The following is a 22,081-nucleotide window of genomic DNA, read 5'->3' on the forward strand; positions in this document are numbered from 1 at the left end:
CTTATCAGATTGCTTTCAGTTGCTCTTCTCTTTGGTGGCTTCCAGGTGAGCCAGGTAAGCCCTTCTTTCTCAGGCTTAGTTCACAACCCCCCCCCCCCTTTTATTTTTTGCCAGTCCTGAGGCTTGAACTCAGGGCCTGAGCACTGTCCCTGGCTTCTTTGTGCTCAAGGCTAGCACTCTGCCACTTGAGCCACAGCGCCACTTCTGGCCTTTTCTATATATATGTGGTGCTGAGGAATTGAACCCAGGGCTTCATGTATGCGAGGCGAGCACTCTACCACTGGGCCATATTCCCAGCCCACCACTCTCTGAACTCATGCAACAGTGCCTATCAATGAAAGTGCATGTTTTCTCAGAGTAAACTGATCGCTGCCTGGCATAGACTTAGCATTCAAAAGGAATCCGTGGGCTGGGTGTGGTAGCACATAGCTGTAGCTTCAGCAGGAGACAGAAGGACAGAGTTCAGAGCCAGCTTGGGCTACCTAGCAAGACCTGGTCTTGAATGAATGGAAGAATGGATTACTGCTTGATCAGAGGGTCCTCTAGCTCTAGGAGACTAGGTGACTTATAGCATAAACAAACAAACAAAAAACCCTACAACAAACTTTTTTTCTTTTCTTTTTTTTTTTGGCCAGTCCTGGGGCTTAAACTCAGGGCCTGGGCACTGTCACTGGCTTCTTTTTGCTCAAAGCTAGCCCTTTCTGTTTATGTGGTGCTGAGGAATCGAACCCAGGGCTTCATACATGCAAGGCAAGCAAGCGGCTCTACCACTAAGCCGCATTCCCAGCCCCACAACAGACTTTTAAATTCTTGTTGTGTCTTTACGTAATTTTAAATTAGACACAAACAGGTATTGAAGTAGCACATGGCATCATGTACACACATACACAATTACTGCGTATCAATCAAAACAAGAAAGTACTTAGAAAGAGAAAGAAAGCTGGGAACGTCCTGTCATCCTGGCACTCGGGAGTCTGAGGCAGGGGCATCTTGAGTTGGAGACCACCTGGCCAGCCTACGCAGCAAGACTGTCTCTCTCCACCCCCACCCCACAGCAGAGAGAAGAAACAGTTCAATTCAGGTTAAAAGAATTTTGTATATCACAGCTTTAATATTCTTAACCCACAAAGAGGCTATCTGGAATTCTAGGAAGTCTGGTACTTTTTGAGTGTCATGTCAGTACTCAAAGATTTCAAATTTGCCTCTTCAGACTTTTTAATGAGGGATCCTCAACAGTGAAGTCTATGCAAATATCACACAGAGCCAAAAATCCACGTCACTCACAAGCATTTCAGATAGGTACACTCACCAACAATGTGCCAAGGCACCGTGCAAGGCAGTGCAGGTGAAACAGGCCTGTTCCTCTCAGCCCCTGCCTGGGTCCAGTCACCTGCTGGCCTCCACACTCAAAACCACGTCAGCACCCTCAATCCCTAGAACTTCCCCCTCCTCAGAGCCTCAACGTCTCTGGCAGGCTTTCCATCACCTACAGGATGTGATCACTTTCCCTGCCAGTCAGGTCTGGTGAGACACACCTGTAATGCCAGCACAAAGGAGGCTGAGGCAGGAAGTTCACGCATTTAATGCTAGCCCGGACGGCATTAAACAACAACAAACCTGTGAAATGACCATTGTGTGGATGCAATGGGCCGCAGTACCAAGACCACCTGATTCTGCGGTTCTGCCAACTTTACGTCAATCCAGAATTAGCTTCAGAGATGAAATATGTGGAAAATTGAGAGCTCATTTGAATCTTCACACAACAAATACAATCCAGATTTTCAGTTCCCTGTAACTTGCTGTAACCATCTCACAACTGCTCTGTATCTACTGTGTTAAGGAATCAGACAAACTTAGAGACTCTTTGTGCTTGCATTCTGCTCTAAGCAGTTCTCTACAGAATAAACATTTATTTCTAAATTACTGTGGAAATGGAAAAACAATAAAGGAAAAGCCAGTAGGTACAGATCATCTAAAGGACTCAAGACATGTCCCCAACACCAAAACAATGGTACAGAACATTCACGTGACGTTTGACGGGGTCCACAACCAAGTAAGAAAAGGTCTGCTCGTGACTCTTCCTAGAAGGGTAGCACACACCATCCGAGTCCTGAAAAATTGTTTAGTATATTAATATTAGTACTTTAGTATATTCTAGAAATGACTGCATGCTGATGATAAATTTTACTATTACTCATTTCCTGTCAATACATCAGGAAACACAAAAAAAAATCTTTGGGTAGTTAACCAATATTTTAAATCTTTACTGACAGCAGTCTACTGTGAAGAATAGGTTTGTTCTACACATAAAGGCATAATTCTTTTTTTTTTTTTTGTCAGTCCTGGGCTTGAACCTGACCTTCTCAGTGCTTCAGGCTAGCACTCTACCACTTCAGCCATAGTGCCACTTCCTGCTTTTCCTATTTATGTGGGGCTTCATGCATGCTAGGCAAGCACTCTACCACTAAGCCACATTCTCCAGGCATAATTCTTATCCTTCAAGAATTTACAAGCATAATTATGCCCGGACATAATTCCTATCCTTCAGGAATTTACAGTCTAAAGGGAAACCCCATCATTTGCTAAAAATGCTTTTAATATACTAATATGAAATTTTGTTTATTAAAGTTGTTTTTGTGTTGGTCCTGGGGCTTAAACTCAGGGCCTGGGCACTGTCCCTGAACTTCTTTTGCTCACAATTAGTGTTCTACCACTTGAGAGACAGTTCTGTTTCTGGCTCCTGGCTCGTGTGTGTGTGATTAATTAGAGATAAGAGTTTTGTGGATATCTCTGCCCAGGCCGGCTACAAACTGCAATCCTCAGATCTCAGCTTCCTGAGTTGCTAGCTTTTCCCCTAGTCTCAAGAGCCACCAGCGCCTGGCCTAATATGAACTTTTTAATGTAAATTCTTATTGCTTTTCTAATAAGGTCTTTGTACAGAGGGCATGGACTATTTTTCTCTCTACTATTGTGCCCTAAGCCAGCACACTAGTTGGCACAATTTAAGTGGTTGAATGGAGATACTTAGAAAGTATTTCATTTGTAATCTCTTTCATGTGATACTAAAATTCAAGCTTCGGGTTCTGTGATACAAAGACATTTATGGCATTTTATTGCTCTGTAAATGATGGCTTAACAGACCAAGGAGCTGTGCTCTACTCCGTGGGAACCATGGATATAGCTCTAAAGTAAGTAGGGGATATTACTAGATACAAACAGAAGCCATGAGGAAAAGATCAAACAATATATGTTAACACATCATCAGCTTTTTTTCTAGTCTCAAATACCCTAATTGTTAGCACTAGCTCTAAGGACTCCATTAACAAGCAAAATCATTGGTTGCAAAATTTCCCTCCATACTTACATAGGCTGTAACTTTAAAGACAGAAGAGGTAATTTGTATTTTCTTGGTTTGTGGATGCTTTCGAACACTAAAGGGGCAAAAAAGGCATATTTAAGATAAAAAGCTCAGTCAATGTATTCCTAACACAATTGAATCACAGCTTTCCATTCTATTACCACTGATTCTATACTAATATTGCCAAAATATTTTCCTTTTTTTTTTTTTTTTGTAGTCATGGGGCTTGAACTCTGGGCCTGGGTGCTGTCTCTGAGCTCTACAGCTCAAGGCTAGCATTCTACCACTTGAGCCACAGTGCCACTTCTGGTATTCTCATGGTTAATTTGGAGATAAGAATCTCATGGACTTTCCTGCCTGGGCTGGCTTTGAACTGCAATCTTCAGATCTCAGCCTCCTGAGTAGCTAGGATTACAGGTGTGAGCCACCTGTGCCCAGCCGAAATATTCTTAAAATTTATCTTCCTTTCTCTTTCCCTCTCTTCCTTTATTTTTTTAATTTTTAATTTTCTTATTTTTGCTTGTCCTGAGCCTTGAACTCAGGGCCTGGGCACTGTCCCTGAGCTTTTGTGCTCAGAGAGCACAAAAAGCTGAGATCTAGAGATCTCAGCTTCCTGAGTAGCTTGGATTACAGGCATGAGCCACCAGCACCTGGCTCTATTTTTTTTTTTTTTTTTGCCAGTTCCGGGGCTTGAACTCTGTGCCTGGGTGCTATTCCTGAGCTTCTCTTGCTCAAGGTAAGCACTCTACACTTGAGCCACACTGCCACTTCTGGCTCTCTTGAGTAGTTTATTGGAGATAAGAGTCTCATGGAATTTCCTGCCAGGGCTGGCTTAGAACTACAATCCTCAGATTTCAGCCTCCTGAGCAGCTAAGGTTACAGGTGTGAGCCACTGGCACCTGGTTTTCCCTTCACTTCTTTAACATAAAGTTCACTGTATTTTCCAACCTGGGTTTGAACTCTGAATCTTCCAGCTTCAGCCTCCCAAGTGCTGGGATTAAAGGTGTGTGCCTCAATACCGAACTCTATATGATGCTCTTGAAAAGAATAATTAGGAGCTGGGGTCTAGCTTAATGGTGGAGCCCTTGCCTATCATACACAAGGCCCTGGGTTTCAATACCCAGCCCTGAAAATAGTGTAACTATATTAATGTCTTGTTTTATTAATATCATTTGTAATATGAAAATTAGAACCATATTAACTTCAAGGTATCCAGACTATTCTATGTAAGTCTACTCATTTTGAAAATCAAGAACTGTACTGCTTAACTAGCATCTGAAGGCTATAATCTAAGCTCTTCCAACCCAATGATAAAAGTCCACATCTGGGATGGATATGTGGCTTGGAGAATTCTCCAAAAACGTTAGTAAGTACACGATTCATGTGTCAAGTAGATGAGATACAGGCAAGATTCCTAACTATGGCCTTACTTTTGTATGTACCTTTTTGAAATTTAACAATTGATCGTTTATACTTCAGTAAACTGCTTCTCAAGTGCTGCCTACTTGACTTAAAGGAATAATAATCTTGGGAAGATAGCATTTGTCCAACATTTAAGCGATATTTTTGCATGATCTGCAATAATGGATAAGGAAGAAAATAGATATTCTACCCTTTGGTTGAACAAGAGGTCCCAAACCATAGTTCATAGTGTGTCCTCAGCATCTTCAGATATGTGGAGTAAAGTTTGCTAGAATAGCGACTGCTAGTGTTTACCTGCCAGGGAAGGTTGGATGGTATACGGCAGCTGCAGCACACATACTCTGAAAGCTAAATGGTTTCCTCATGTATGTGGAAACACTTGAAATCAGCTAACGAAACTGGAAAGATATCCTCCTTGGTGAGATGGCTGGGCCGGGGTGGGGGGGAGGCACGATTGGGCATGTGGTTCTGTGTTCGGAGAAGCTGCCCGAGACACTTCAGGTTCCATCGACATGCATGATTCTGCCTGCTGATTGTCTAAGTGCCCAGTGTGGCCAGAGGTTTTCACAGGTGGAAGAAACTGTAGCTAAGAAACAGTGGCTAGGAAGGGGGAGAGAAGCGGCGCCTGGGATCTCCCCTCCACAGCGCATGGCCGCCAGCGGGAGGCACATGTGGTACACTCACTGTGGGACACGTGGGGGTGGCAGGCGTGTGTTTACGCTGGAAGGGATGCTGAAGAGACTCTTTAAGAGTGCCATAGCCGTCTAGCAAGTTCTACATGAGCTGCCCGGGGTTAGGAGAGAATGGTGTAGGCATAGCTCTTCCCATGGTCTTTATGCATCGACACAGTGTATCTTTTTTTTCTTTAAAAGCAGAGATTGAAGGAAGTGGAGCTGTGGCTCAAGTAGCAGAGTGCTAGAGATGAAGGGGGGGGGGGGAACACTCAGGAATAGCACCCAGGCCTTGAGATCAAGCCCCACTACTGAAAAAAAAAGGCATACTGTTGTTTTGAAAACGACACTAGAAACTTAGTAAGTAGTTAAGTCGTGCAGTTTTTAATGCATACAAGGAATGAATATGAGATTAAGGTGTGTGTAAGTGAAATAAAAATTAAGAATCTGATGAGAAGCTAAATTTGCTTTCCAGGCAGTATGAAAGTGTATAACTGAATTCTGGAACCTTTTGATTTCTGTTGTTCTGTCTTCCTTATCTATAAAGATGATCCAATATTTTAATTGAAAAATGAAATTTACCTTTAGTTAAAAGTATAAATAAGAATTTTGGACTGGGAATGTGGCTTAGTGGTAGAGTGCTTGCCTAGCAAGCATGAAACCCTGGGTTCAATTCCCCAGCACCACATATACAGAAAACGGCCAGAAGTGGTGCTGTGGCTCAAGTGGTAGAGTGCTAGCCTTGAGCACAAGGAAGCCAGGGACAGTGCTCAGGCCCTGAGTCCAAGGCCCAGGACTGGCCAAAAAACCCACAAACACCCAAAACTAAAAGTTAAAAAAAAAAGAAATTTGTGAAGTTTTAATTCTTGTTTATTCTTCAAAATAAAAGGGAAGGAGGGAGAGAGAAAAAAAGGTAGAAAGAAAAACATTAGTAGAGTACTTAAATTAGTTGTGTATCTTTGAGATTAATGTTTGTTTGTTTCATGCTGGTCCTGGAGCTTGAACTCAGGACCTGGATGCTGCCTCTGAGCTTTTTTGCTCAAGGATAACACTCTACCACTTGAGACTTTTTTTTTTTTTTTTTGGCCAGTCCTGGGGCTTGACTCAGGGCCTGAACACTGTCCCTGGCTTATTCTTGCTCAAGGTTAGCACTCTGCCACTTGAGCCACAGCGCCAGTTCTGGCCACTTTCTGTATATGTGGTGCTGGGGAATCGAACCCAGGGCCTCATGTATACAAGGCAAGCACTCTTGCCACTAGGCCATATCCTCAGCCCCAACACTCTACCACTTGAAACACAGCTCTGCTTCTAGCTTTTTGGTGGTTAATTGGAGATAAGTGTCTCAAGGATTGTCCTGCATGGCCTGGCTTGCAACTGCAATGCTCAGATCTCAGCTTCCTGAGTAGCTAGGATTACCAGAGTGAGCTACCAATGTCTGGCTGGGGTTAGTCTGAAAAACCCACTATTATACCTTTGGAAAAAAGCTAATAAAATTTTATAATTAGCTAAGCAAATTCCAACATCCTGAGGATCTTTTCCACCCCTCTTGTGAGAGTGAGAAGACATTAAGTAGAAAGGGAAGGCCGAGAAGATAGAAGTTGCTTATAAGAGAAGTGTGGGTGACATGTCTGAATTAGGAAACAAGAGGTGGATGAGAAATGAAAGGAATGAGAAGCAGAAGAGAGTTAAGGAAATTTAGAAATCTCTAGCCTGGAAGAGAAAGAGGAAGCTATAAGAGGGGATCAGGGTACTACAAATACATGCCATGGTATAGGAGATTACAAGAGAGGAGTGTGGTGGTTTTATTTTTACAAACTGTGGTGTAGGAGGCTACAAGAGATCACTGTAGTTGTTCTTTTACACACTGTGGTCATGGTACAGGAAGTTACAAGAGGAGATCACGGTGGTTGTGCTTTTACACACTATGGTTGTGGTGTAGGAGGCTACAAGCGGAGAGCATAGTAGTTGTACTTTTACACACTATGGTCGTTGTATAGGTAGTTACAAGAGGGAATTGTGGTTGTTCTTTTACAAACTGTGGTTGTGATATAGGAGGTTACAGCGGGGATTCTGGTAGTTGTACTTTTACACACTGTGGTTGTGATGTAGGCTACAAGAGGAGACTGGTAGTTGTGCTTTTACACACTATGGTTGTGATGTAGGAGGCTACAAGAGGAAGTCACAGTAGTGGTACTTTTTACACACTGTGGTTTTGGTGCAGGTTATGAGAGGAGATCACAGTGGTTGTTCTATGCTGTGGTTGTGGTATAGGAGGTTACAAGGAGATTGTGGTAGTTGTGCTTTTACACACTGTGGTTGTGATGTAGGAGGAGACAAGAGGAGATCATGGTAGTTGTACTTTTATACACTATGGTCATGTATAAGTAGTTACAAGAGGGGACTGTGGTAGCTGTGCTTTTACACACTAAGCTCGTGGATGTAGGTTACAAGAGGAGATTGTGGTAATTGTGCTTTTACACACTATGGTTGTGGTGTAGGAGGTTACAAGAGGGGATTGTGGTAGCTGTGCTTTTACACACTGTGGTTGTGGTACAGGAGGTTACAGGAGGAGATTGTGGTAATTGTGCTTTTACACACTGTGGTTGTGGTGTAGGAGGTTACAAGAGGAGATCATGGTAGTTGTGCTTTTACACACTAAGCTCGTGGATGTAGGTTACAAGAGGAGATTGTGGTAATTGTGCTTTTACACACTGTGGTTGTGGTGTAGGAGGTTACAAGAGGAGACTGTGGTAGTTGTGCTTTTACACACTAAGCTCGTGGATGTAGGTTACAAGAGGTTGTGGTAATTGTGCTTTTACACACTATGGTTGTGGTGTAGGAGGTTACAAGAGGAGATCATGGTAGTTGTACTTTTACATACTATGGTTGTGGTGTAGGTTACAAGAGGGGATTGCAGTTCTTTTACACACTGTGGTTGTGGTTTAGGAGGCTACAAGAGGAGGTCGCAGTAGTGGTACTTTTTACACACTGTGGTTGTGGTGTAGGAGGTTACAAGAGGACATTTTGTTAGTTGTACTTTTACACACTGTGGTCGTAGTGTGTAAGACCACAGAAAGATGCTGGGTAATTCCACATGGCTGAACAAAGAGTTGGCTCTATTAACCAGAGACTTACTATGATGGAGCAACATTACCTCACCAGATCCTTATAGAGAAGCTTTGCTGTTTCCAGGTATGGTTTGAGTACATCTTCATACTGACAAAGGGATCCACCAAGGCAAAGATGTTTAAAAAGACAAAATAGGAACTCATCTCTATCTGGCTGACTGAATACTTCATATTTTTCTGAGTCTTCTATTAGCAACACCTAGGATGACAAAATTCTCAATGTAATGTTATCCAAGGTTCTAATTTTTAAGCTTAAACTTTGAACTTACATGTTTAAAAATAAATTTGGATTCTATTTATAAAATAAAAACCTCGGGAATCAAACACTGAACCTTGCTCAAGTTAAAAAAGTGCTTTATTCACTAAGCACATTCCAGTCCAAGCTTGGAGTTTGTTTTTGTTTTTTTGTTTTTTGGTCTTAAGGCTTGAACTCAGAGCCTGAATGCTGTCCCTCAGCTCTTTCACTCAAGGCTAGCATTCTACCACTTTGAGCCACAGTGCCACTTCTGGTTTTCTGGTAGTTAAATGGAAATAAAGAGTCCCATGGACTTTGCTGCCAGGTCTGGCTGCAAAGCGAGATCCTCAGACCTCAGCCTCCTGAGCAGTTAGGACGGCAGGCATGAGCCACCAGCGCCTGGCTTGGATTTCTTTTAAGAACCAGTCCTTAAGCAACTGCAGAGTAACATGAGCTGCACATTTTCCCTCCTCTGTTTTATGGCTAGGTACTAATGCTCCACAGGAGAATGGACTGAGTGCATAGCCATGAAGTCATACTCTTTTCACCAAAACAAAGTTTAATGTAGTTAATCAAGTGGTCTTGTTGATCTTTTTGTTTTTGCCTTCCCTGGGCTTGAACTCAGGGCCTGGGCACTGTCCCTGAGCTTTGTCAGTACCAGGCTAGTGCTCTACCACCTGAGCCATAGCTCTTCTTACAAAAAGAACTTCTATTCCAGGGTTAATTTTTTTTAATTTGATGTATCAAGAGTCTTATGTTGCAGAAAATACCAAGGCTCGAGTTTCTCCACTGTGGCATTACTGACTTGTTGGGCCAGATGGCTTTGGTGCCAGTACCAGAATTTGAACTTGGGGCCTCAAACTCTCCCTAGGCTTTTTCGCACATGGTTCATATCCCTCGAACCATGTTTCCAGTCTGGCATTTTGTTAATTGATGATGGCTCCTCTGGGATCTTTAGATCTCACCTTCCTGAGCAGCTAGGATGAAAGGCGTGCGCTGCTGGCACCAGCTGAGTTGTATAGTGCTACTCACTGGATGTCTGCAGTAACTGGCTGGAAAGCACCTTCCCCTGCTCACGGAATGTCCTAATGCCCAGCGAGAACTCCTGAGACACACAATCGATTAAGCTGACAGGAAGCAGTAAGCGTCCTATCCACGAGATTTACCAATGGATGATATTGATAAATATGATTATGTACCAATGATCTTATTTAGTGACAAGAAGCATTTCACAGCCAGGCGCCGGTGGCTCACACCTGCAATCCTAGCGACTCAGTAGGTTGAGATCTGAGGATTGCAGTTCAAAGATAGCCCAGGCAGCAAAGTCCAGCACTGTGGACTTTCCAGCACTGTGGTAGAGTGCTAGCCTTGAGCAAAAGATCTCAGGGAAGGATAGCAATGTGCCTTAGTTATCACTAAGTGCTTGCCTAGCATGCATGAAGCCTTGCATTCAACTCCTCAGTACCACATGAACAGAAAAAGCTGGAAGTGGCTCAGGTGGTAGAGAGCTAGCCTTGAGCAAAAGAAGCCAGGGACAGTGCCCAGGCCCTGAGTCCACACCCCACAACTGACTAAAAAAAGCATTTCATGGGTTTTGGGTTTTAAGCAGATGAAAGTTTTGATATTTTACATTTTGTTAAATAAAACTTCATTGTAAGACTTTAACACTCTGTACTTACTTTTCGTAATTCATCAGAAACCATAAATGGATCACAAAAAGAATCTAAACATTTCACAATATGTCCACTGTCTCGTACAATATCTTCTTCATATAACCGATTAAAAAATGACATTGAAAGCTGTGTGCACGGAACATTTGTAGCTTCAATTTTTTCCACTTCAGTTCCTGAAATAAGAGATTTTTTAAAGAACAGAGACAAAGTCAACATTCTCAATTATTTCTGAAATCAAGCACTGTGCTGAAATCCCAAGAAGTAACCGAATATGACCCAATAACTGTTTTGGTAGTCATGCGCTGCATGTTTCAGTCACTGATGGCTGTGTATACCATGGCAGTCCAAAGATGAAAACAGAGCAGAAAAATTCCTACTACCTAAGTTTTCAGCTCTCATTTTTTTTTCCTGTTTGTGGTACCAGTGTAAACAGACCTGTGCACTGCTAGCCATGAACAAGTATAGTTCATACAGTCATGAACAGTACACGATACTGAGCATAAATGACTATGCTCTAGTTCATGTGTCTACTGTACCTTCCATTGTTTACTTAGAAGCAACATTCCTGTAAAACCCGCTGTACTGGGATGCCGTCTCTATACCTCATGTGTGGGCGATGTCACCTAACCATGCGTTTCTTAGACCATATTCCATTGTGACACAGTGTGTGGCTGTAACTAGGGACACACTGACTTAGGGATTTTATTAAATTCTTATTCTGTGGCCTATTCACATTTCACTAATCATGAAATATTTATAATTAAACCGTAACATTTCTAGACTAGTTGATTATAAATCAGAGGATATCTGGAAGTGAAATACATGGTTTATGTGCAATAAGGGATTCTTTAACTGGGTTTAACGCATTTATCAGAATTGCAAATAGACCTCTTTATGATTTGTATTATGCTTAATGTTTTAGGATTCACATTACAAAAATTTAAATATAGGAGACTGCTAAGTCTTGGAAGGTATCTTAAAAATACATTCTTTTCACTTAAAATCAAAACAAAACAATAATAGAAAATCAATACTACCTCTGTAATCTCATATATATACAGTGTTTATTTCAAAAAGCTTTCCAAGTGAAGGTAAATTTCAAACCAGGCCCTAGTAAGGTTTCCTAAGTTGAGAATTATAGAAATTTGAAAAATTATTGGTATTTTATCTACTTTTCTTTTGTGCCAATTCTGGGGCTTGAACTCAGGGCCTGGGCATTATTCCTGAGCTTCTCTTGCTCAAGGCTAGCGCTCTGTTTGAGGCACCACCACTCCTAGCCTTTTCTCTTTATGTGGTACTGAGGAATCAAACTCAGGGTTTCATGCAAGCTAGGCAAGCACTCTATCATTCTTTTTTGTTGTTGTTGGTACTGAGGCTTGCACTCAAGGCCTGGGGACTGTCCCTGAGGTCTTTTGCTCAAGGCTAGTACTCTACCACTTTGAGCCACAAGTGCCATTTTTTTTCTCTCTTTTTGGTAGTTAAACTCAGATAAGAGTCTCACAGGGACTTTTCAGCCCAGGCTGGCTTAGAACCATGATCCTCAGATCCCAGCTGCCCAAGTAGCTAGTATTACAGGCATAAGCCACCAGTGCCTGGCTCTACTTCTTTCTTGTAGCTTTATTCTTCCCTCTCACCACCCCTTCTCCTACCCTAACTTCCTAAATGTATTTTTCAGGAATAGTTTTGTTACTGAAGGTTGTACTAAAACATAAAGTCATAAATACTACAATGACTATTTATTATTATTATGTTATTAACCAACCATTTATCCCCTTTCTTTAAAATTTTTTTTGTTGGTCATGGGGCTTGAACTCCAAGCCTGGGCACTCTCCCTGAGCTCTTCAGCTCAAGGCTAGCACTCTACCACTTGGAGACACAGCGCCATTTCCCGTCTTCTGGTGGTTCACTGGAGATAAGAGTCTCATGGACTTTCCTGCCAGGGCTGGCTCTGAACTGCTCCTCAAATCTCATGAGCCACCAGTGCCCACCTGCTCCCTCTCTTTGACACACATACTTACTTAGATATGAAGAGATGGTGTTCTTTTGTTTGAAGTAAACGAGGTATGGGGGCCTCGGAGCATCCTCTCCTGCGTACTTCTGCTGTACCTTCCATCTCCCAAGTGGCTGTGTCACGAGGAAGCAACACTGGCAAGCTGGCAAGTGTCTAGCCCCAGCACTGGGAGGCCAAGGCAGTGGGAGGGCCGTTTGAAGCTAGTACCAACACACCAAACAAAAAGCCCACACTACGGCAAGTATGGGCACCCCTTAGTTGGACTGTCCACCTACAGTCATGCGTGAACCTGTTGTTTGAGGCCATGATCCTTAGCTGGGCTAGTGTAGAGACAGGATGCCTGAAGGCAGGAACTGTGTTTGCCTCAGGAGCTTCAAGAACTATGTTGCTAAGAGAGCTCTTCTTGCTTCAGAGGCAAATACTCTTGGGGATCAGATAAAGTGAAAAGACCATAGGAAACAAGAGAGCCGTTTGGAGCTCAGTTGAAAGACCGAAGACTTGGGAGTTGTGCAGAGTCTGACCGCTTTAGAAAACTGGCGCTTAGCCACACACAGCACAAGACAATATGCTTGCTTACTTTTTCTTTTTTGCTTTATTGAAACAAGGCCTCACAATGTAGCCCAATCTCACTTGAGATTTTCTTGTCTCCACTTCCTTACGGCTGAGATTATAGGCATGAGCCACCAGGCCCTGCTTGGGGAGTAGCAGGAGGGCTTAGACAAACAAGAAAAAGTAAGAGAAGGTGTGAGTTCGCTAATGGAAGAGTGCTGGCAATCTAGGACAACTTCTGCTCCTGAAACCCAGTGCTGTTCTTCTGACCTACTTTGCAGACTACTTCTAATTGATCCTGTCAGGCACATGTGGAATTTTAGAACCTTTCTTTTTGTAATGCCTTATTCAAAAATAAAATTTAGGGGCTGGGGATATAGCCTAGTGGCAAGAGTGCCTGCCTCGGATACACGAGGCCCTAGGTTCGATTCCCCAGCACCACATATACAGAAAACGGCCAGAAGCGGCGCTGTGGCTCAAGTGGCAGAGTGCTAGCCTTGAGCGGGAAGAAGCCAGGGACAGTGCTCAGGCCCTGAGTCCAAGGCCCAGGACTGGCCAAAAAAAAAAAAATAAATAAAATAAAATAAAATTTAAAAAATTCAGTGCTGTTTTATAAAGTATTTGCCCCTATAGAGGAAGGTTGATCACACTTCAATGAGCCTTTTTTCAAATGGATTGCCTCAAGTTAATGTCAACACGTCTTCAAAACTCTCTGATACATGGCTCAGATTATTCTCCTTTATAAAAGTTCTAAGTTGGGCTGGGGATATGGCCTAGTGGCAAGAGTGCTTGCCGTATACATGAGGCCCTGGGTTCAATTCCCCAGCACCACATATACAGAAAATGGCCAGAAGTGGCGCTGTGGCTCAAGTGGCAGAGTGCTAGCCTTGAGCAAAAAGAAGCCAGGGACAGTGCTCAGGCCCTGAGTTGAAGCCCCAGGACTGGCCAAAAAAAAAAAGCTATATGTGTTATGACTTAAAGGACTAATAAACATCATAATAGAAAATAAAAGTTCTAAGTTGGCAAATATATTGTGCTCAGACACTCAGTTTAATTTTGTAAGTGGTCTGGAGATCATGCTGTACCAGCTTTTTGCTCTATACATTTTGCAGTAGTATTTAACCAAAAGCAATAAAATATGGCCTGTTAAGTCTAACATCATGAACTGCTTGCAATCTTGTTCTTACTTAGAGAAAAGTTGCTTTTGTAACTTTTTCACAGAGTGCTATTAGCACTCCATGAAAACACAACATGACAATTTACCCAAAGCATTCCTTCACCATTAAAAAAAAAAAATCTAACTTACAAGCAGTTGCTGGCCTAGGAATGTGGCTTAGTGGTGGAGTACTTACATAGCATGCATGAAGCCCTGGGTTCGATTCCTCAGTACCACATAAACAGAATAGGCTGGAAGTGGCACCGTGGCTCAAGTGGTAGTGATAGCCTTGAGTACAGAGAGACCCAGGGGCAGTGCTCAGGCCCCAAGTTCAAGCCCCAGAACAGGCAAAAAAAAAAAAAAGCAAAATTCCTATTTTCTTGAGTACAAATCCTCATTACCAACCAGATTCTCTTTCTAAATGGAATGATACTTTTATTATTGAGACTCCAATCTTAAGAGTGTTTGGCCAGACAAGGTGGTTCACGCCTGTAATCCCAGCTATTCAGGAGGCAGAGACCTGAGCATCCTGCTTTGAGGATAGCCTCCATACCCCGAAGTTCTCAGTAAGCTGCCTCAAAGAACAAGCTGGGTGTGGTACATGCTTGTAATCCCATCTCTGAAGAGGGCCCTGGCCGGAGGACCTTGGACCGAGCCTGGCCTCAGGCAAAAGAAAAAAAAATAGTGTTTATGTCTGTTTTCAGGAGATTAAAATGAGTGTTAAGTGTTTAAATGTTGGGTTGAAAGCTCCAGCCGTGTTTCAGTGTATTGTGAAAGTGTTAACTATATGATATGCTCCTGAGACTACGAGACATTCTTCCACGACTCAATACAGCCTTACTAAAAGTAATGTTCCATGGTAGCCCACTCCTCAGCCAGAAGCCAATGCCCCGTGGCAACTGAGACTGTCCAAACAGCCCCATCTTAGGGGAATCTTTTGTGGTCCACATGCTTTTATGGAGAGACTTGTGGTACATTATCAAACACACATACTCACGTATATTTTAACATACCAACAAGCTCTTTGAGTACAAGTTTTCTCTTACATTCTCAATGCTCCTTGCATCTAAGAGAGGAAATGGAAGACGCACAAAACTTTCCAAAATTAAGAAAAAGGAAAAAACTGCTTCTCTGTGCTAAGCCAGGACCATAGCAGTAAACTCCCAGGACAGCCATGCGGGCAGACCAGACACAGCTGGTTAAACTTGTTCTTATCAAACAGATGAGTCACTCTTCACAATTTATATTTAATAATGAGAATTCCTGAGGCAAAATTTTGTTATAATAGCTAAACAGTCATTTGAAAAGTTGAAAATTAATTTCATTTACCTAATGTAATCCACTGTCCAGAAGAATCTGAAAGTAACTGCAGATTTGGAATAACGTTTGGGTCTTTGAAAAAAGCCTAAAAGATTGAAAAAGAACATGTCAAATACTTTATCATCATAATAAAAAATCAACTTGCAAAATAGCTTTAGTAAAATCTCATGCAATACAAACTAGGAAGGTAACTTTAAATTGGTAAAACATGTTTTATAAAGGAGTGAAATTTTATTATATTTAAGTTCGAATTTACGTATGAACCACATTGTTGTCCAAGTAAAATATGTCTGAGGCTTAATACAATTCAAACAATTCAGAAAATCTTAGGGGCAGCACCCAGGCCCAGAGTTCAAGCACCACAATTTTTAAAAAAAAGTACTTTTTTGGGTTTGTATTTGCTGATGGTACTGGAACATGAACCCAGGGCTGTCCCTTATCTTTTTCTTTGCTTCTGGTTTTGTGGTGGTTCATAGGAGATAAGAATCTCACAGGCTTTCCTGCCTTGGCTGGCTTCCTAGTGGTCTTCAGCCTCCTCAGTAGCTGGGTTTACCCTCACGAGCCATGGATCCCAGGCGAGGAAGCCGTTTTTAAAAATAAAAGAGTATTTGAAGTCAGATGTGGTGGTTCAGGTTCTAGTCCCAACACTTGAAGATTAAGGCAGAAGGATTACAAGTTTGAGGCAAGCGTAGGCTACATAGGGAGACACTACCAAAATATTGTGTGTGTGCTGGTACTTGAACTCAGAAACTTTGTTTTTTCCACTCAAAGTGAATTCCAGGAGCACCCTCATGAAAGGTCTCTAAATAATTAAGTTAATGAACATTTAGAAACTGTGGTGGACTAAACCTCCTTAATTATAAAGAAACACTTCATGATTCCAGCAGTGTGTTCACATGGAAGTGTGTTTTTAAAATATCATTTTGTGTCTCTACCTGTGAGCTCAGGCTATGTTGTACTGGGGCTTGAACTCAGGGTCTTGGGCTCTAGCTTCAAGGGCCCAAACTTGTTGAGCCACACCTCCACTTCAGGCTTCTGCTGGTTACTTGGGAGATAGGAATCTCTGAGTTGTCAGTCCCCGCTGGCTTTAAACCACAACCCTCAAATCTCAGCCTCTGAGTAGCTAGGTTACAGATGTAAGCCACCAGTGCCTCCATTTAACAGCACACCAGAGCTTATCCTTGCTCGTGGCGTTTCTCTCTTCAAAGCGGTGCCTTGGCTTGGAAGTTCTGGCGGGAATTCTTCCTGTGAAATCGCTATTGGGAACTTGGAAGTCCAGTCCTCAGATGGATTTTTATTTATTTATTTTTTTTGACTCAGGGCCTGAGCACTGTCCTAGAGCTTCTTTAGTTCGGGACTAGCGCGCTCTACCACTTGAGCCACTTGTGGCTTTTCCTGTGTATGTGATGCTGGGGAATCGAACCCAGGCCAGCACGCCACCACTAGGCTGCATTCCGAGCCTCGGATTCGATTTGACAACACCTCCAAGCAGTTTATGGCTGAGTGATGAAGCTAGGTGATCGTATCGGAAAAGACGAGCTTACTTAGGAAGAAAGGAATTCGGGGCCAGAAAGGTCTTCGGGGCCAGACCCTGACGAGAGGGGGGGACAATCGGGGAGCCAACCCGCTCCCTGCAAACACTTGGGCTGACCGCGCTCCGCGCCAGCGCGCGTGCGCGGCGCCCCGGGAGGCGCGTGCGCGCCCCCGTCAGGGGCCCGGGGCGGGAGCGCGCGCGTCCCCGAGGGTGGGCGGGCGCGGGCCCCGTCGCCAGGGCCGACCCCATACCCACCAGAACGAAGTCGTCCTTCCGGTGGGCCTGGAAGGTCTGGTCGAACCCGAACGCCTGCGCCTTGAGTCTGCCCAGCATGGACCTGGGGCACAGAGGGGGCCCCCGGTCAGCTCGCGGCGGGCGCTCGGGCCACCCCCCCCGGCCCGGCCCCGGCCCGCCCCGGCCCGCCACGCCCGCCGCGGGGCTCCGCCGGCCTCGCCGCCCCTCACCACTGGCGGAGCCGGCTGGTGGTCTCCGGGGCGCTCAGGGACGGGAAGGGTTTCTGAGGCAGGAACCTGAAGTCGAAGCCGCCTGAGTGCCCCGGCTCCCCAGCAGCCATCGAGCTCGCGGAGCTTCGGACGGGGAGAGCCGTTTCCATAGCAACGCGGCAGCCGTCGGAGCCGCGCGACGCTCGGGAACCCGGCGGGACTGAGGCGAGACTCGGGCGGAGCCGCTCGGGGGCGGGGCTGCGGCGCGGGGGCGGGGCCGCGGGGCTGTGGGGGCGGGGGCTGCGGCGCGGGGGCGGGGCTGCGGCGCGGGGGCGGGGCCGCGGGGCTGTGGGGACGGGGCTGCGGCGCGGGGGCGGGGCCGCGGCGTGGGGGCGGGGCCGCGGCGTGAGAGCGGAGCACGCAGGGGCGGGGCCGCGGCTCGGGGGCGGGGCCGCTCCGGGGGCGGGGCTGACGGCAGGGGGCGGGGCCGCGCTCCTCCCCCCGCCCCTTCCCGTCCCCGCCGCGCTCAGGGAGCGTCCCCTGGCTGGGAAATGGGGCCGCCACCTCTGCTTTCCCGACACCCTCCCCCTCTCCCCCGGGTTTAGCTGACGTGCGGACCGGGGGGGGGGGGGGGGGAGGGCGGAGAAGCATTGCCCGTCCACACTTTGTGAGCGGTAATTCACCCGCACGGGTGAAGGTTCTAGTCTCGGATGGACCCATCTTCTGTGTGGTGACTCAAACGTTTCCCAAGAAAAAAGTGATTCCGAATTAATTAGTTTTATCTATGTTGGAAGGCAGATGCCTGTGTGACTGCTTGGGAAAATATTCTCTTTTCACCCTGTGCGTTTTTTCTTTTTCTTCAGAAGTTGTATCTGAAAGTTTAAAGAAACTCTTTGCCATACAATGGTTATTCAACGAAGTTTTCCTCAGCCGGGCGCCATAGCTCACATCTGTAATCCCAGCTACTCAGGGGGCTGGCGTCTGAAGATCAAGGCTTGAAGCCAGCTGGGGAAGCAAAGTCCGTGAGACTCTTATCCTGAATACTACAGAACAAAAAATCTGAATACTACAGAAAAAAAGTTTGTATATCTATAGTTTTCATGTTTATTTTATTGTCGAATAGGTGGGTAGCTCTTCTTTATCCGTGATGTCCTCAGAATTTAACTTGGCAATATATATGATATATCTATATCATATTTATAATATACTATATGTGTGTATGTGTATATTTATTTTCTCCAGCAAAAGCAAAAGAGAGGCAGGGAGAAAGATGAAGAAAAAGAGAATAATCCTTTTAAATTGCTTAATATGCCAGTGCATTTCTATATTACAGTTTATCCTTTAAGGTTATTCCCAATTTTAGGCTACTATGAAAGCAGCTGTGAACATTCTTATTTATTTATTTTATTTTGCAGTCTTTTCCTCAGTGCATGCTTTCTGTTGCCATTGTATTCAGGATGGAGATGCTCAGTTAGACTAGGTGTGTGTAATTTCACTAGGCACACTCGCCGTGTCTCCAGAGTGGGAGTCTACCTCCTAAACAACAATGCATAGGATTTATGGTTGCTGTGTTTGTGTGCAAGCATGCCTTTAGGAGCCATGCTTATTACAGTCTAGCAGCTTGCTGAGTGATCATCGTTATTCTGTCCTTAGTGCTGCTCATGGTTCCTCATGGCACAGAAGGGGTCAAGCGGACTGCTGGTTTCTGGAAGCCACATGTGGGAGTCAGGGAGGGAGGATGGGAGTAAGCAAGCCAGTGCTGGAACAGGTCCCTTCTGTGCGGAGAATCCTGGCTTTGACATTCACGGAACCCTTCTTAAGTCTGTAAAGAAAAGCAGCTCCTTCACCCTCCTCGTGCCGGAGTGAAACTCATGTCAGGCTTTGTTTGGCTCCTATAAAAAAAAAAAAATCAGCTGGGAACGTGGCCTAGTGGTAGAGCGCTTGCCTAGTACGCATGAAGCCCTGGGTTCCATTCCTGAGCACCACCGGAAGTGCTGCAGCAGCTCAAGTAATGGAGTGCTAGCCATGAGCAAAGGAAGCTCAGGGACAGTGCCTAGGCTCTGAGTTCAAGTCTCAGGACTGGCAAAACAAAAACAAAAACCTCTAGTTTTTAAAATTGTAAAACCTGTGTTTGGCTTACATTTGTTTAAACAAAGTAGGAAGCATTGTAAAGCAAGATACCCCGTTTCTTACTCAACAGGCTTCCAAATCCACTTCAGTATGCACCAGTGGAAATGTCTGGTTGGTTTCTAGCACAGTTTTGATCAAAGGCCCAAGTCAAGGCCTTGCCAGTGCAGTCCCAGCTCAGCCCTGGGGACACCGTGGGATGGGTGAGCCCCCGGGAGGCCAGTCCGAGTGGGCAGTGCTCCAGCTACTAGAGGACTGACCTCCATAGAGACTGGGGGGCCAGGTCAGGAGACCCCAGTTTCTTATCCTCCCCGCTGCCCGGCTGTGCCGTGCGTGTTTTCTTCCACCACACTGTGTCCTCAGAGGCCCTAGGTCACCCAAGCACCTTGTCTGAGACCGGCCCTCCTTTTCTTTTTAATGAATACTCTTTTTTCAAGCACTTCCAAACAATCACTTCTAGGGTAAAATACAGATTTATCTAGAGGTTTAACTATCATAAAAAACTTGCACCAGCCAGATGCTGGTGGCTCACGCCTGTCATCCTAGCTACTCAGGAGGCTGAGACCTGAGGATCCCGGTGATCCCGGTTCAAAGCCAGCCCAGGCAGCAGAGTCCCTGAGATCCTTATCTCCAATAAACGACTAAAAAACAAAACCCAGAAGTGGGGCTGTGGCTCAAGTGGTAGAGCACTAGCCTTGAGCGAAAGAAGCTCAGGCCCACAGTTCAAGTCCCACAACGGACAAAAACAAAACCAAACAAAAGGCGCGTTCTTGGATACAGGCCCTCCACGCCCGCCCGCCCGCCGGCACTGGCCCCCCCCCCCCCCCCCCCGCCTCGGCCGGGCCGCCCGTGGTGTCCAGTGGAGGTGACCGTGCGTGGCACGCGCAGTGGGTGGCTGTCCCGGGCCTGCCGCGCTGGCGGGCCTTCCCGTCGAGGGGCTGCGGGGAGGAGGGGGAGGCGGGGGAGGCGGATCCCGGAGATGAAGTCTTTTCTTTTTCCGAGATGGGTGGGGGGGGGGGGCTTCGCTGTTATTTGAAGGCTCCGCCGAGATCGCAGCAGCTCCTTGGAAAGCACGACGACTGTGCTAAGCCCGCTCACCGCCTTTAGCCCACTCCGACGGGAGTCATTCTCCATCGGGACGAGGGGACCCGGCGGGGGCCCGGGCACCGCGGCAGCGCCGGCTCCCCGCGCCCCTCCATCCCGCCGGTAGCTCGCCCGCCGTGGAAGCGCGGTGCCGGGGCGCGCGGCCCAGGGCCTCCCCTCGCGGTTCCCGTCCGCAGCTCCCTTTCCCGCCGTCAGTGCGCAGACGCGCGCGCGGGCTCTCAGGGGGGCCCAGGGCCCCGACGGCACGCTGCCCCTGCTCCTGGGCACCGCGGGACGTGAGGTGCTCGGCTGGGTGGGTGCACGGGGCGGGCGGGGGCCGGGCGGGGGTGAGGTGCTGGGTGGGTGCACGGGGCGGGCGGGGGCCGGGCGGGGGTGAGGTGCTGGGTGGGTGCACGGGGCGGGCGGGGGCCGGGCGGGGGTGAGGTGCTGGGTGGGTGCACGGGGCGGGCGGGGGCCGGGCGGGGGGTGAGGTGCTCGGCTGGGTGCACGGGGCGGGCTGGGGCCGGGCGGGGGGTGAGGTGCTCGGCTGGGTGCACGGGGCGGGCTGGGGCCGGGCGGGGGGTGAGGTGCTGGGTGGGTGGGTGCACGGGGCGGGCTGGGGCCGGGCGGGGGGTGAGGTGCTGGGTGGGTGGGTGCACGGGGCGGGCTGGGGCCGGGCGGGGGTGCGGTGCTCGGCTGGGTGGGTGCACGGGGCGGGCTGGGGCCGGGCGGGGGTGAGGTGCTGGGTGGGTGCACGGGGCGGGCTGGGGCCGGGCGGGGGTGCGGTGCTCGGCTGGGTGGGTGGGTGCACGGGGCGGGCTGGGGCCGGGCGGGGGGTGAGGTGCTGGGTGGGTGCACGGGGCGGGCGGGGGCCGGGCGGGGGGTGAGGTGCTGGGTGGGTGCACGGGGCGGGCTGGGGCCGGGCGGGGGTGAGGTGCTGGGTGGGTGGGTGCACGGGGCGGGCGGGGGCCGGGCGGGGGGTGAGGTGCTGGCTGGGTGGGTGCACGGGGCGGGCTGGGGCCGGGCGGGGGGTGAGGTGCTCGGCTGGGTGGGTGCACGGGGCGGGCTGGGGCCGGGCGGGGGGTGAGGTGCTCGGCTGGGTGGGTGCACGGGGCGGGCTGGGGCCGGGCGGGGGGTGAGGTGCTGGGTGGGTGCACGGGGCGGGCGGGGGCCGGGCGGGGGGTGAGGTGCTGGGTGGGTGCACGGGGCGGGCTGGGGCCGGGCGGGGGTGAGGTGCTGGGTGGGTGGGTGCACGGGGCGGGCGGGGGCCGGGCGGGGGGTGAGGTGCTGGGTGGGTGCACGGGGCGGGCTGGGGCCGGGCGGGGGGTGAGGTGCTGGGTGGGTGGGTGCACGGGGCGGGCGGGGGCCGGG

At 47.5% G+C, this 22,081-nt stretch overlaps 1 protein-coding gene and 1 long non-coding RNA gene across 3 annotated transcripts; one reads left to right on the forward strand and one right to left on the reverse strand.

Annotated features, from left to right (window-relative positions):
• Nucleotides 1-1,876: 1,876 nt before the first annotated feature.
• Nucleotides 1,877-17,713, reverse strand: Cfap300 (cilia and flagella associated protein 300). Of its 2 annotated transcripts, none has more exons than XM_048344049.1 (7): nt 17,588-17,713; nt 17,313-17,394; nt 15,533-15,608; nt 10,494-10,660; nt 8,606-8,778; nt 3,365-3,431; nt 1,877-2,110 (listed from the first exon to the last, which is right to left on the reverse strand). In XM_048344049.1, the coding sequence occupies exons 1-7, from the start codon at nt 17,668-17,670 to the stop codon at nt 1,982-1,984; spliced, it is 777 nt and encodes a 258-aa protein (XP_048200006.1). In that variant the 5' UTR covers nt 17,671-17,713; the 3' UTR covers nt 1,877-1,981. The 2 variants fall into 2 exon arrangements, with proteins under 2 accessions (XP_048200006.1, XP_048200005.1); XM_048344048.1 differs by having other exon boundaries at nt 17,522-17,712.
• On the forward strand, nt 7,528-8,605 carry LOC125349689. The gene is made up of 3 exons (XR_007210557.1): nt 7,528-7,672; nt 7,737-7,739; nt 7,785-8,605. It is a non-coding gene; the product is annotated as an uncharacterized LOC125349689 (long non-coding RNA).
• Nucleotides 17,714-22,081: the final 4,368 nt, after the last annotated feature.

The sequence above is a fragment of the Perognathus longimembris genome, chromosome 3 (assembly GCF_023159225.1).
Source record: "Perognathus longimembris pacificus isolate PPM17 chromosome 3, ASM2315922v1, whole genome shotgun sequence".
Taxonomy (NCBI): domain Eukaryota; kingdom Metazoa; phylum Chordata; class Mammalia; order Rodentia; family Heteromyidae; genus Perognathus; species Perognathus longimembris.

Excerpts from the sequence above, each read along its gene's own strand:
- Cfap300 (XM_048344048.1), bottom strand. The coding sequence starts at position 17,670 with ATGGAAACGGCTCTCCCCGTCCGAAGCTCCGCGAGCTCGATGGCTGCT. Across the intron at positions 10,661-15,532 it reads TGGACAGTGGATTACATTAG|GAACTGAAGTGGAAAAAATT; the intron begins GTAAATGAAATT and ends CTCTTATTTCAG. Across the intron at positions 8,779-10,493 it reads TTTCTGATGAATTACGAAAA|GTGTTGCTAATAGAAGACTC; the intron begins GTAAGTACAGAG and ends TTGTCATCCTAG.